Source organism: Nanorana parkeri, unplaced genomic scaffold, assembly GCF_000935625.1.
Source record: "Nanorana parkeri isolate BGI_ZX_2015 unplaced genomic scaffold, ASM93562v1 scaffold79, whole genome shotgun sequence".
NCBI lineage: Eukaryota > Metazoa > Chordata > Amphibia > Anura > Dicroglossidae > Nanorana > Nanorana parkeri.
In genome coordinates, this window is record NW_017306347.1 from 757,485 (window position 1) to 773,662 (window position 16,178).

Sequence of the window (16,178 nt, forward strand, 5' to 3'; positions counted from 1 at the left end):
AGCCCCTCCCGTCACGGCAGAGAGCCGTGACAGGATTGAGAGGTGAGCGAATGCCGGTATATGTTCGCTCACCTCCCGATCTACTGAGCCGACCTTTGACAGTCTCATTGTCACAGGTCGGCTAGAACTATGAGGTGAGTGAAAAGCACTCACCTCATAGTTCTCCTTTAAACAAGAACCATCACAATAAATAAAAAACCTTTTATTTCACCAGTTTGCACCCAAATTTGCAATGCACAGAGTTTAAATTAGCACAATCAGTACATATTTCTGCTGCATGTTGAGAACTTTTCGTACCAGTGTAAAAACCTATAGGAAGACATATGGATCAATACTGAGACATCCATGAAATGGCTTTGTTCCTAGCAATATGAATGCACATCGCAGCGTAGGTTTTCCAGTAATGCCGTCATAACTAATCACATCAGTAGTTCTCAGGAGAAACTATTCACTGCCACCAAGGAGAGTGCCGCCCGATGCTCTGTGATGTCACAGCAGCCAGTCGATTGCCAAGGCATTTGATATACTATCTCTGCTAAACGGAAACATGGACTAAAAACCTCCAATGCTGACCTCTCCTGAAAATGGTAGTTGCTGGATTGTCATACAGACCCAACAGCTTTAATACTTTGTGTGGCACAGACCTGTAACTTGTATGCAGATGAAAAGTTCTGACTTTCTAATCAGAGTACCTGGTACAGGTCAGCAACTCAAAGCATTAGAGAGAAGTGATCTTAAGACAAAGTGCACCTATCACTCTGCCCTGACCTAACCCTCCCCCTCCACAGATGCATACTCACCTCAATCTGACGGCGGTGGCCTTTGGTGTTTGTTTACATTCAGTGCTGCAAGTCTCACTGTAGTGGTCACAGTTTCTCACAACAGCCCCACAGACTTCTATAGGGCAGTCTCCCTTCCTCTCTCCGGACGTTCTGACATAAGCCCATAGATGTCTATGGGACTGTAACACGCAGGCACAACCAGAACAGTGTCAACTGTGATGCTGGATGTAAACAAACATCAGAGACTGCAGCCACTGGATTCAGGTAAGTATCTGTGAATGGGAAGGGTGGGTTACGTTACGGCAAAGAGGGAAAAAGGATAAGTGTACTTTTCCTTTAAACACAAACTAGAGTTGTTTGGGGCCTGGTCTGTTATTAATTTATTTTTAAGCCTGAGTTTTTAAACTGACGTTTTGTATCTTTTTTTTTGTACTATATGTATACAATCTTTATTTTATAGTAAATAAACCTGAAGACACAGAAACAATGCAACTTGAGCTCCACCTGCTGTTAGCATTAGAATTCTACACTTGTATTTTACTCAGATAATTGTCAGTGGATGTGGGCGGGTGGTGAGTGTGAGGCGGGAAGGAGGTGCGCCGTGTAGAGCGTGGATGCGGGAGGGCGGGTCTGGCAGCGGTGAGCGTGATTTGGGGAGGAGGTGCGGCGCGCAGCGTGTGTGGAGCCGTGAACAGGGCCAACTGATCGGAAGCCGATTAATCGATTATTGAAAAAGATGACAACTTTTTCAATAATCGATTATGTCGATTAGTTGTTGCAGCCCTAATTCTCATTATCGATTAGTTGGTTGGATCACCTAGCTCGCTCATCCACGCTGCAAGGAGGGCACAGCAAGCAGTGGGCGGGCAACAGCCAACCTGCTACTGGCTATTGCAATTTGAAATGGCCAATAACAGGCTGGCTATTGTTCCCGCCCACTACCATGCAACACGGCATTTGTGTATTTCATTTTAAATCAAAAATGGTATTTATTGAACTTTTTTTTTTTCCGATTAATCGAAAAAACAATCAGCCAACTAATTGATGAGGTAAATAATCATTAGGTGCAGCCATGATTGTCAGGACTCCAGTTCTCAGACTAGCTGGAGCTTTACAGTCACGTGACCGCGTAAAGTAAAGCGATTACAACATGTATACAGGGAGGATCAGAGCACAAGGGAAGGAACATCCGACAGGTGAGTTATTGTGACACCTTTTCTTCTACTTTAAGATGAAGATCTATTGCTTCCTGTTATCAGTGGCGGTGATCTCTTCCTTGTGGGGGAGGGGGGTCAGGACTCAGATAATTTTTTTCACTGTAGCTTTATTTTCCTTTTTACCTATGTGACTGATTTTGTGCATTCTTTATAACTTAGTACTTTTCCAAAAGGGGGTTTAATGGCACTCTGCAGTTTATATTAGGCCTCCTGCACAGGGGCGCATGGAGTCGTATGTGTAAAATGAAAGCACATTTTCCCTGGAAGACAGGAAGTGCTGCGTACAAGTACCCATAGACATCAATGGCTGCAAGTAACAAATAGTTCCCTGTATCCCTGTATGGAGGTGTATGCTGCCTCCTGGACTATTTACAATTTCATTGACACAGGACAGTATAGATCAGGAATAGGCAAAGTCAGCACTCTAGCTGTTGTGGAACTACAAGTCCCATGAGGCATTGCAAGACTGAAAGCCACAGGCATGATTCCCTCCGGGACCCAATGTGGACCCTCTCTATATCCCTCTCCCCCATGTGGACCCTCTATATCCCTCTCCCCCATCAGGTACCCTCTCTATATCCCTCTCTCCCATCAGGGACCCCATGTGGACCATCACAACCCGCTCTATACCCCCCCCCAATCCAGAACCCCATGTCAACCTGCTCTATACCCCTCTCCCCCATGTCGACTCGCTCTATACCCCTCTCCATCTCTCTCCCCCATCCGGGACCCCATGTCGACCCTCTCCCCCATCCGGGACCCCATGTCAAGCCTCTCTATATTCCTCTACCCCATGTTGACCCCCCTGTATATCCCTCTCCCCTATCCAGCACCTCATGTCGACCTTCTCTATAGCCCTCTCCCTCATTCGGGACCCCATGTCGACTTTCTATATCCCCAAGCCGGGACCCCAGGTCAACCCTCATCATTCACCTAAATTGTAACCCATGTCACATGGCAATCCTCTGCATCCCCCTACCCCCATTAAGGACTCTGTCAAGCCTCTTCTCCCCCCCCAAAGCAATAGGAGCCTTGCCATCCCCTCTCCCATGCCAAGCCTCTGTATCACCCTCCCCCCTCTGTTGGTAACCCCATGCCCAATGATAAGTCTCTCGATCCCCCTGTCGGGAACCTCATGTCCCATGGCAAGCCTCTCTCTCCTCCACCCCGCTTCCCGTCTCAGGGAACACATGTCCCATGAGATGCCTCTCCATTCCCCCCTCCTCGGTCACCCCAGGCCTCACAGCGTGTAGGCCGCAGCCTCGCCTGCCTGCTTCCCCAGCGATCTACTCTCCCCCTCCCGCCTTGCACTGCCCCCAAACCAACACAGCCGCCTCCCTCACTTCTTATCCGGGCAGATCCAGTCTCCGTCGCTGACGCGAAAATTCTTAGACGACATCTTGGCTGCCGCCGTCCGCTCTGTGAGGAAGGACCTCGGCTCCGCCCGCCCTCTGCACTCCTGAGCTCACTGAGTGCACACGAATCACTTCCGGTTTCCGCCCCGTCCGGCCCGCTTCCGGTTTCCGCCCCGTCCGGCCCGCTTCTGTCACCAGAGCAGGCTTTCAGGGCGAAACACTCCCTGGCTCTCTTGGGGAAAGAATGAATTATTTATTCAGGCATATTAGAGGGCACCTAAATGGCTGCGAGGTCTTCAATTGGAAACGTAGTACGAAACGTTGTTCGGTGACTACTGCGCAATGCATGCGCGAGTTCCCCCCCCACTATTTTTTTTTTAACCACTTCAAGACCAGGTGTTTAGACCCCCTTCCTGGCCAGGCCATTTTTCAGTATTCAGTGCTGAGATCCTTTGTCTGACGTTTATTCCGTCATGCAACGCTGTACTGAAATGAATTTTATACCATTTTTTGGGGACAGATAGAGCTTTATTTTGGTGGTATTTAATCACCACTACGGGTTTTATTTTTTACTATAATTAGGAAAAATTACTGAAAATTTTGGAAAAAAAAAGTTTTATTTTACATTATGTTAGGCAACACTTATTATTACCCAGTTTTTTGGTCAAATATAAAAGATCGGGTCACGTCGGTTAAATAGACACCAAACATGTCAAGCTTTAAAATTGCGCGCACCTGCGACATCGCAGAAAACTACCATACCCAAAATTGGCCATAGGCGACGCTTTAAAAGCTTTTACCGCTCATCAGTTTAGTGTTATCAGTGATTGATGGCCCTAGACCTATTGCTCTCACTCCGACGTTCGCAGCGATATGTAACATGTGCGGCGTAATGGGCGCAATCGTCTTTTTTGCACGTATGCGCCTCCGACGCATGTATGTATGGGTGGGGACTTTTACATTTTTTTATTTTTTTTTAAAATCTTTTTTATGTGTAACTTAAAAACATTTTTGGGGGGGACTTTAATTTTTTTTCTTTTTTTTTTTTCACTAAACTTTATTGCTATCACATACGGGGGCTAATAAAACCCCCTTATGTGATAGCAAAATATGTGACAGGTCCTCTTTATGGAGACATCAGGGGTCTCCAAGACCCCTAATGTCACCTAGGACCCCCCAAAAGAAGCTGATGAAGCAGAGATCTGCTCCATCAGCTTCTTTGCAGCTCCTGAAGCTGGAGAGTGACACAAGAATGCAGAAGTGATGTATTATACAACACTTCCGCATTCTTTCAGAGGAGAGGGGACCGGAGGGAGCTCGTGTACCGACCTGCTGATCCCGGGCTCGCACTGGGCACAGCGGAGCCCGGGATCAGCGGGCCAAGGCGGCTCTCAGCACCGATCGTTGCAAAATACAAGCGATCCGCCGGCTCTACAGCCGGCGGATCGCTTGTATGTTAACAGGCACCGCTGCCTGTTTTTAAATTGCGGTCATTTCCCGCTCGCGCGCGCCCAGCGGTGCGCGCGAGGGGGCGTGTCTGAGCGGACGTCTAAAGACGCCCGCTCAGATGTAGAGAGCTCCGGGCCGGCCGTTTTTTTACTACGGTCGGCCTGGAGGTGGTTAAAGAGACCTTTTCACCATATTTGGCAAGGTCTACAAATGAAATGTCTTCCCTCTCTTAGGCCCCATTCACACTAAACGACACTTACCTCAAGCGGATTTCCGTGCGGCGGGATTGGCGCGATGGTTCAGGTGACGATCGCGCAACCTTCACCGTTGGGCTGCATTAAAAAAAGGAAATTCACCCGACATCCGCGGGAAAAAGGGTCCTGCAGGCGCGACTTGCGAGCGCGACGGGTGACATGGAGCTGTACATTAAGACAGCTCCATTGAAAATCACTTCTCGAGATATCGCGCGGCAAAAATGCGCGATATCGCTGCAGAAATCGCGGGATTTTCCGCTCAGTGTGAATGGGGCCTTATGCAGCTGCTGGTGCATGACTCCAAGGAAGCCACTCCCCCCACCTTCCAGGCCACATGCCTTTCAACATTCGTGACTAACTATGAATTTACATTGTGGTGCATTATTTAAGGACTTTGTCACAGTATGAGCGTTTGTTTACATTAAACCCCCTTCCTGTCCCGGACATTTTTTACTATTCAGCGCTGCGGTACTTTGACATTGGGGTTTTTATTGTATACTCCATAACGAAAAAAGTATCCCAAATTTTGAAAAATAACTTTCCCCTACGTTATGTTATGAAACATTTAGGGGGTTATTCACAAAGCTGCCAAAGGCAGCCAAGTAAATAACCGAGCCGAAGTGAACAGAGCCGAGAGACGTTCTGCTATTCACTCCGGCTCAGTACAGCTGATTTATTATTATTCTTATACAGGATTTATATAGCGCCAACAGTTTGCGCAGCGCTTTACATTATAGGGAAGACATTACAATCGCAATTCAAGACAAGATGGTAAGGAGGGCCCTGCCCCTGAGGGCTTACAATCTAAAAGGGAGGGGCAGGTGATACATGAGGAGGTAGCTGTGTGGGGATGAGTTGTATGAGAACGTGATGGTTGAGTGGTTAGGTTGAGGAGGGATAGGGTTCCCTGAAGAGATGAGTCTTAAGGGATCGCCTAAAGGCAGTCAGAGTGGGAGATAGTCGGACAGGTTGGGGTAGAGAGTTCCATAGGATGGGAGAGGCTCTAGTGAAGTCCTGGAGGTGAACATGGGAGGAGCTGACGAGGGAGCTGGAAAGCAGAAGGTCTTTTGAAGAGCGGAGGGGACGGTTAGGGTGATACTTTGAGACAAGGTTTGAGATATAGCCGGGGGCAGAGTTGTGGATGGCTTTGTAAGTCACTATAATATTGTGAATGTTATCCTTCGGGCTATAGGAAGCCAGTGGGATGTAGATGGAGAAGAGAAGGGGTCCAAGGACAGAGCCTTGGGGGACCCCTAGAGAAAGAGGAAGTAGAGGGGAGGAGTTAGATTTGTAGGTGACTCTAAAGGAGCGCTTAGATAGGTAGGAGGAGAACCATGAGAGAGCAGAGTCTTGTAGGCCAAGCGAGTGAAATCAGCCGTACATCGGCTGCCTTCGTCCGACCTTTCTCCATGCGTCGGCTGTCACTTCGGCTCAGTCGAGCTGAAGCATATGCCTCGGCCGTCCTCGGCTGCTGTACGGGCTATCATGAATACAGCAGCTCAAAGGGCACCGGTGGCCGAAGGATCAGCCGAAGCTACGGCTGTATCTTTCGGCTAGATAGTGAATAACCCCCTTAGTATTACCCAAATTTTTGGGTAAAATATAAAAGATGAGGTCACGTCGGGTATAGACACCAAACATGTCAAGCCTTGAGTCATAGGCAACACTTTAAAAGCTTTTTTACAAATATACAGTATATGCTCTGCATGTCCCTCCTTTTGGGGGGAAAAAAGTGCGTCTTATGGAGCGAACAATACGGTATATATATATTTTTTTCCTTTTAAAGTGGAGACTGAGCGGGGAAAAGAAAGCCACAGAAGACATTGCGCCCTCATACACAAAGAATGGGCTGATCCCGTCTTTCCACCTGCAGAAGATGGAATGGACCATGGAGACTTCTGTTTCCAGACTCTAGTCTCAGTAATAATATATATTGTGTGAAATCTCATTAGTAGTTTCACTGCCCGATGACCAGTTTGTCCTCCTTTTAATTAGCAGTTTCACCAAAACTCACACTTGTGGCCTTTTTAGACTTTCCGATGTTATTATTATGCCTCTTACATGAGAAAAGAATTATCGCCTGCCTTAAAGGGCTACGTTTTGTAGTCTGATTTTTGTTACTGTATTTATACTGACATCGGATTGTAAACAAGAACCTATTCGCTGGGCTACTTATGGTTGCTGCTCTCTCTCATGGTCCTGGCCACCTGTGCAACCCTTGACCTCTCTGCCATCAATATAAACTAAGGATGCACCGATACCGTTTTTTCCGGTATTGAGTACCGATATTTTTTTTCCGGTACTTGCCGATACCAAATACTGATACCGGTAGTCCCATTAAGGAAGCCAGGTGGCGTGAAATAGCTAAACCCAAGAACAAAGATTTAATATCCTGCAGCTTACCATTTCCTAGATGAGGTGGCTGCACTAGTTTTCTTTTTTTAGGCTTTTTTGCCCCTTTTTTTTTACACCTAGTAAACCTGCCAGTGCCACACTTCCTGACCTAGGATGGCAACACTCTCTCACTGGTGATACTGCATCTATGGAGAAGCAGCATTGTCCCCATAGGACGGGTATGCAAATTTCTCTCCTCCGTAACAGAGGGGAGGTGTTCTGTAGTCCTCAGTGATAGTTGTGGTGAGAAGAGCATGGTGTTGGGCTTGGGAAAGGTGAGCATAAACTCTTCTAGAGTCCCTAGACTTCTCTCCCTACCTGAGACTGGGGGGGTGCTCTTGGTGCACGTTTTGGGGGAGGGGTCGTAAGGGGGCGGTTGCAGCTTGTGATGCATGTTTTGGGAAGAGGGGGTGGATCATGGATCATTAGTAGGTTTTCTTTTCAGGTTGAATGTAATGTAACATCACATTATGGCCACTAGATGGATCTGAGTAGCATAGAAATTAACTACTTATTCCCTCCTCAGCTCCATCTAGTGGCCATAATGCAGTATTACATTACATTCAACCTTTAAAAAATATACTAAGAACGATTGTTTTTGGCTTTATTCGCACGAATGTTCACAGAGATTCGCTGGGTGAATCGTTTATAAAGAGTCCCCTTAAAGTTTGTTTTGAATACTTTTATGAAAGTAAAAGTACATTTTGCAACACATTTCCTCCTCCTGTTTTGGGTATTAAACATGTAATAATCACTCCAGTTCGAATGGAAAGATTGAATCGCTCGTCTGAATTTGTGCTCCACTATTAAAACGTAATTTTTGCAGCCATCATGCTGGGAGAGTGAAAGGCCCTGTCATTCTATTGGTCTGTGGATGGCGTACACAACGCAGCTCTCTTTCCCTTATTAATCCATAATTCAAACCAGGGGTATACAGGCAATAAAAACCGCATTGGAAGAATAAATGAAATACGGTTTTATTTCTAGAGAGAGGAGCCATAATGTTTATGTGTTTAACAATTAAACTTCCTAATAGCTGCGCAGCGCTATAGAAGGCCGGGGCTGTGCAAAGACTCACAGGGTTATTCACAAAAGGGTGAAGAGTTTGGAGAAGGTGGGAGAAGTGAACAATCTAGGACAACATAGCTGAACTGGAAGAATTCTACTATTCAGCTCACTTTCCAGTTCAGCTATGTTGTCCTAGAATGTTCACTTCTCCCGCCTTCTCCAAACTCTTCACCCTTTTGTGAATAACCCCTTTAGTTTCCTGCAGAATCAGCTGGTCTCCTAAGCACTGGTCCTGATATCCTGTTTTAGAGTGACTCCTTTCCCTTACATGGGTCCTATGGAGCCACCCTTGTTGACACAAACACACAGGCACAGCAAAGCAGCCACTACACTCCCTGCAAATGAAGGACGGTTGGGAGGTATGCATACATTTTCTGCCAGAGCGATTTAAAAGTTCCCCACAAGAAATTTAAGACTTGCAAAAATGTTCTGGCCTTCTAAGAACTACCGTTAGCTTCTTCCTGTTACCCAGAAGCGTAGGGTCAACATGCTTCATTTTGTGAATAACCCTTGTCATTGTAAAATCACCATAAGGTGCCAAATTTGTGCTACGGTTTGCAAGAGAACAAGCAGTCTATCTATGAATCAGACCTTTTACCCCACCACGAGATATTGCCCCAATGGTAAACTACAAAAGGAAAATAAAAAAACTAAAGGGCATATAGAAAGGACTAATCAATGAGCTTCTTATTTCTGATTCTTTCGGTTCATTTTACCCTTTACTTTTTTCTCTTCTTTTCTTTTGATGTAAAGGCAATATACAGTATATATATATATATACAGTACTGTGCAATAGCTTTAGGCAGGTGTGAAATAATGCTGTAAGTAAGAATGCTTTCAGAAATAGTTTATTTTCATCAATGAAAGTGACATTAAAGTCAAAGGTCCCACACAATGCTAATGTAGGGACTTACCTTAAATTATGTCTCTTAATCCAATCGTCTTCTTTGCTGTAGTTTTCAGCTGTCCCTCCAGCGCTGGTGCGGGTCTCCGATCCAGCGCTGACTCCTCTGTCCTCCTCTTCTGTCCCACGGAGTCTGTGCGGGTGCACGCTGCTCCATAGACTTACCTTGTGTCTCTCCTCGTCTCCCGGCCGAACATCTGAACTGCGCATGCGCCCGCCCCAAGATCCTTTGCGACTGCCCGAGAAATTTTCAGATGTTCGGACGGGAGACACAGGTAAGATATATGTAAAAACATGCTGAGGGTTTAATAACCCTTTAACAAAATGGAAAGTAAATGAACAGAAGAGAAAACCAAATCAAATCAATATTTGGTGTGACCACCCCTTTGCCTTCTTCTAGGTAAAGCTAGCTAGCCCGGGGCAAATTTTATACCTTGGCCAGGTGGCCTGCCAGGTCTGTGCAATGGCACGACTGCACTTTTGACTCCACAGATGACGGAGGGTGCGAGTACCTTCGGGGCCCGTCCTGATCTTCGGGGGGAGGTTCTGTGGCCTTCACAGGCTTCTCTGCCTTCACCCACTTGGGGTCTCTCATCGGGGGAACCCCTTACCTAGTACTCGTGGGACCAGCCCTGGATGGTCCCTGAGGACAGGGGTCCGTCGGCCTTCGGGTAGGTGGACCTGAGTCGTCTTTGAACCTGTCAGGAGCCTTGCGGCCTGGGGGGTTCAGGAATTTCGAAGCCTTTCCTCTTTGGAGGAGGACCAAAGCACCCTCGTGCACTTTTTCTTTGTGTGTTGTGATTTCACAATTCACATTTTTTGTTCACAGGGGAAGTCGCATTTTAATGCACGTACCGCGGACTTACCGTGAGTAATAAAGCGGATCCATGAATTGTGACACTGGCATGGTTAGACTGTATGCTCCTCTGGGACTGGGACTGGTGTGAATGATTCCGTGTACTGTGTAAGGTCCTGATGAATAAAACATGCATAATGCATGCAGAGCATCATGTGTTGATCCAGCCGAAGTAGGAGGGTTGGTGATGGTACAAACCCCAATTCGTAATTCGTGGTCTGCCATGCTGCAGCTTTCCAGCCATGGACAAACTCCCAAGTCCAAGGATGCCATTGTCTGCGGAAATTCTGAAGCCATAAGCTTTACACAGCTAACAGCATCCAGATACAATAACGTCCAATTACTTTAAATCAGTTAAGCGTCTAGAAGCCCATAGACTCCGCTAACAGGCTAAACCAACACGGCGCAGTCATTATAGCACCAAATGAAATGTTTAATGACCTAATTGTCTGCAAAGTCACAAACAAGTCAAGTTGGTGGAGCCTCTAATTGCAGCGATCTAACAGCACTAAGTGGGTACATTGTATTTTCCAGCGCTCAAAAGCGCAGAAATCAACTCAGTGTCACGGCGCTTGACAAAATAATTTTCTAGAAAACCATTTTTTTAATTTCAGTTTAAAAAAAAAAAAAAAAAGGGCTTAAAACTGAATGCTAAATAAACAGCTTCCTGAGGCTGATGGCTTATATAATTGGGAATTTATTTACATTATGCTCCGCCACTGAGCAACGACGAGGCGAGCCCTGTAGGTGGCGCACTTGCCCCACGTAAGGGCCCACGGGCCAGACAGCCTTTAATGTTCCGTTCTGATCTTTGTCAAACAAGGGGGTACCTTTGAGTCACAGGAACACAAGATTTATAGACTTTGAAAGCAAAATCATTTTGTGCACATTAAAAAAAAAAAAAAATAGAATGATAAAACACAAACAGCCAGATTGAGCGTTTTCATGGCGAAAACCTGCCTTTTAAACGTCCCGACCGTGGAACGAGCGCAGTTTACAGTGAAGAACAGAAAGCGTCGCCCTGCCAATTTAACTCGGCTGTTGGTTGTGCATTGAGGGCTTGTGCACACCAAATGCAGACCAGATCTGCATGAGTTTCTGCACACGCAGTGCAGTGTGTTATACCTTGTTTTTTGCCGCATTTTTGATGCGTTACGGGACGTTTTTCTTTATAGTTTAAAATGGGCTTTCAGTGCGTTCCAGGGCGTTTGCATGTGTTTTTAATGCGTTTGCATGCGTTCCAGAGCAGGTAAAACAGGGCTTTGCTTCAGTTTTTTTGACATGCTCTGGAACTGAACGCTGCGGTGTGAACTAGAGCCCAAACTACCATTGGAATACATTGCACGCAGTTTTGATCCGGTCTGTAACTGCTCTGCTCCTGGAACGCGCTTGGTGTGAACAAGACCTGAAAGTGATTCTGGCACTCATGCATGACTGTTCTCAGTTCATTTGAAGCTGCGGTACGGTTGGGGAAAGGAAAGGAGGAAGGGGTGAGGTGGGAGGGGGACTTGCTCCGGACCAGCCTGTTCTGCAGCTATTTGCTACGATGTTGCTTTCTCCAGGAAATCAGCTTGCAGCTTTATATAGTTAAGATAGATTGAATTTTTGTTTTTGTAGGATATAAATCAAACTGTCAATGTGCATTGCAGGAGAGCAGTATTGTGCTGGAGGCCACGAGCACAGGAAATAACGATGCCGAGTCTGTCTGTTTGGGAGATATGCAAAATAAGGTAGTAGAGCTTGTGAAAATAAAACATTTTCCATTTTCGCTGCTTTTTTTCCCATTCTTGCCTCTACGACGGACCGCACATGTTAACAAACTTATATCAGTATAGGGCGGTGTTTACGCTTTAACCCAACGGTGGTCAACTTGTAACGTTAAAGTGGTCTCGGCTACGTCCCTTGACCTCACCAAGGAGCCGCACATAATAGTGAATATGGAGTATGTAATCCTTTTGTTGCATATAAGTGCTGCTAATCTACTGAAGCCTCTTTGCAGCTCCTCTTTTAAGAAAGCGGGTGGTTTGCATGGGGAACCGTCATCAGTTGTCATCTCAAGGGTGGTTACCTCTACTCGGGGTCGCTCCCTAGCTTAATCGCCACCTGAGATTGAGAGGTGGGTGCTGGCGGTGCAGATTTGGGAAGGGGAAGATGGGGGAGGAGGATGGATCATCTCATTCCCCAGCTCTGGTCGGCATCCTACCCAGCTCACTGATTGCCAGGAGCTAGAAAGGATGCCTACCAGAGCGACCTGCTCAGCTTCCGGCAACCAGTGATGTAACTTGCTGCCAGAACTGGGCAGGACACCTACCAGAGCGTCCCACTCAGCTCCTGGCAAACAGTGATGCAACTGGTTGCCAGGAGCGGCATGGGACGCCAGCCAGTGCATCCCACGTTGCTAAGAGCTGGGTGGGGAGATATTTATGACCCTTACACATCTATCCACCTGGCTCTTAGCAACCTGGGATGCTCTAGCCAGAAAGGGGTTGGTGGGCACACTGAAAACATTGTGCAACAGAGCGGCCATGCCTGTGACCTAAAGTGATGCCGTCTGAATCAACAGCCTCAGGCTGCCTGATTGCCTCAGGCTGCCTGATGTGCCGTGACCCTTCACTTGCACAGTTTCCTAGCCTAGCTCTTCTATGGTACCAGGCACACAATCCCAGTATATAATGGCACACAGTAGCCCAGTAGATCTCATAGATGGCACTTTAACAACTTTGCCTTCCCTACCCTTCTCCTTCAAGGGATTATATTTATTCATCCATAAAAGGTGCACAGAACCTTTTTTTGTGCCTTGCCTACAAATGAGACGGTATTAATGAAGTTCTCAACATTATTTTATGAGCATCCTTGATTGTCTCCTTGCTTTCTTTTATTCTAGAGATCTTGGCAAACATGTCTCATCAACCTTGCTGTTTACTGTGTAGAAGGCTTTGTATTATTCTTGATAACGTAAACAGAAAAAGGCAGTATTCAAGGTTCTGGCGATTTGTATTCAAAACTATATTTAAAGAGACCCTGTTGCCAGCCTAAAAAATACAGGTAAAAGCAAAGAAAAATCATGTATTTTACATGCCTACGTGCAGCATTTTTTCTTTCCATAAATAATGTTTTATTGTATTGCAAAATACCTCTATACTTGGTAACATACTTGACTACTCCAGGAAGAGTCAGTTCTCTAGCACATCCCCCTTACTCCTTACATTTAATATCCCTTTCCTCTTCTGGGAGTGTCTACTTACTGTCTGTGCTGGCACATCTCCTCTGTCCCTCCCCTCGCCTCTCTGCATAACCCTTTATGTAGCTGCCAGGGGAGGAGCGAAGGTAAATGCTATAGAGTGTTACATAAGTGACAGTTATGAGTCTTCTGGGGCTGCTGACATCACATCCAAAATGGAGGCACGCAGCAGCAGACTCAGTCCTTTTGGATGCCACAAGGGAGGCTTTCACAGATCAATAACATGCATTAAATACATGTAATGCACATATAATCTTATGGGAAGATTGTATTTGAGATCAATGGTCTGTCGACAGGGTGTCTTTAATAAGGAATTCCAGGCCTAGACCGCGAGGTCTTCATGCTATAGACAAAAAGTAAAAAAACATCAAAACAATGGGGCATATTTATCATATTCATTTATAACATATAACATTTTTGAATCTGCAATTTTCATGAAATATTAAAGTAAAATAATAAAATAAATCCCAGTAATCCTGCTATGAAGGTCCTTGTTCAGGCACTTCCTGTTGTGGACTGACAGTGATCCGTCACTGTCTACCAATTGTGCTCCTGTGTTGTCACCCTGTCACACAGTCTTCCTATAAAGAGTACAAGTTTTTTTCAAGGCACTGTTGTCACTAGGGATGGTCTGATACTGGTTTTTGGTATCGAGTACCAATATTTATATTTCAGTACTTGCCGGTACCGAGTACTGATACCGGCACTTCCATGCTTCGATACCGATCATAGTATCAGTACCTATACCGAGTACTCATACTCACCCAAGTGCTTTGATACATATCCCGATACCGGAACTTCCTGTCAAAGGGAGATTCCTTCTGACCGACAATGCCATGAGGGAACATGGAGCGGGCTTCCCAGGGAACGAGGAAGCCGGGCAGCATGTCATTACCCGCTTCCCAGTTTCTAGATTGCCCGAGAAGCCAGCTCCATCCTGTTTGTCTGGCTACATGCTCAATCAGCATGAAAGCGGCCAAACAACATGGAGCTGGTTTCCCCGGCAATCAAGAAACTGGGCAGTGGGTAATGACACGTTGCCAGGCTTCCTGATTGCGTGGGAAGCCCGCTCCATGTTCCCTCGCAGCATTGGCGGTCAGAAGCAATCTCCCTCTGACTGGAGGTTCCAGTATCGGGATAAGTATCGAAGAACTTGGGTGAGTATGAGTACTCGGTATCGACACCGATACCCATACTAGTATCGGTATCGAAACATTCCTAGTTGTCACTATCAAGAAAGCCACCCTGGGAAATGCCGTGCAGTCATTGCTGGAGTGCATATAGACAGGAAGTGGCTGCAAATAGGCTGAATAAGAAGGTGAAAACGAGTATTTGTTTAAAAGAAAATGTCAAAGGATACAGAAACATTAAGCAAACTGTAATCCAGGTTTACATCTACATTTCAACTGGTTTTTACAATATACAGCTTTTGTAAGCTTAAACCCACTTTCAATATCAAACTGTGATGGCTTTCCATTGAACCCTGTGGAGACCTATCTGGCTTCGGCGGCTTGCTTCCCCTTGCTTCATGGATTTGCTGCACTTTTGAAACCATGCAGATGGGAATTTTACCATAAAATCCTCATCGTATAGAATTTGTCATCCGTGACTGCCGCTGAGACACTTTATAATTGTGGCACAATTTGATAGAACGGATCAAATCAGACCCAGGCACATGTACAATATATGATAGGATTATTTCATAAATAATACCCTACAGGTTGCACACTATGGAACAAATTATTATTCTTATATCAAGTCTTCATGAGTCTGGTTCTATCAGAAGTTCCATCTAGCGTCATAAGAAGGTCAGAATCTATAAGGTCGATCCAGGCCAGGAGACCTGCTCAGTGAGAGCTCATGCCAAACACTACACTATGGAACAAACTATTATTCCTATATTACATCTTTTTGAGTCTGGTTGATCCAGACCTCCTAGTTGACTCTGTTCTATAAGAAGGAGTCCCATCTAGAATCAGAAGATGTTCAGAAGCTATAAAGTCCCTCCAGGCCAGTAGATTGATTGCTTACTGCTCTGTGAGAGTTAATGTGGAACACCACACTATAGAACAAATTCTTCTTCTTATAGTAAGTCTTCTTGAGTCTGGTCGATCTAGACCTCCTAGTTGACTCTGTTTTATCAGAAGAAGTTCCATCTAGCATCATAAAGTGTTTAGAAGCTATAAAGTCGCTACATTAAAGGGTCCTGTTAATGCTACAGTATACAGTCATTTTAGAAAATTGTGCACTTCTAATCTTGTGACAACAGTTTGTTCAAGGTCCTTTTCTGTTCCAGCATGACTGGACCCCTGTGCACAAAGCCAGCTCCATAAAGACACGGTGAAGAGTTTGGTGAGGAGCAATTTGAATGTCCTGCACAGAGCCCTGACCTCAACCCTATTGAACACCTTTGGGCTTAACTGGAACACTAAATAAAAGCCAGGTCTTCTCATCCAACATCAGTGCCTGTTCCTTTTGTTCTGAACGAGCACAAATTCCCACAAGCAATGGAAAATCTTGTGGAAAGCCTTGGTGTCTTCAATGAAAGCCTAGGTGTTTTCAGTGAAGGGTACTGTTAATGCTACAAAATACAAATACATTTTAGATAATTGTGCACCTCCAACCTCGTGACAACAGTTTGATGAAGGTGCTTCTCTG

At 45.7% G+C, this 16,178-nt stretch overlaps 1 protein-coding gene across 1 annotated transcript in view; it reads right to left on the reverse strand.

Moving 5' to 3' along the window:
- Positions 1-3,453, reverse strand: part of ZRANB2 (zinc finger RANBP2-type containing 2) — a 22,139-nt gene extending 18,686 nt beyond the window's left edge. The window contains exon 1 of the mRNA XM_018576867.1: positions 3,343-3,453. Within this exon, the coding sequence (XP_018432369.1) occupies positions 3,343-3,398 (56 nt within the window). The 5' untranslated portion in view covers positions 3,399-3,453. The remainder of the gene's footprint in view (positions 1-3,342) is intronic.
- Positions 3,454-16,178: the final 12,725 nt, after the last annotated feature.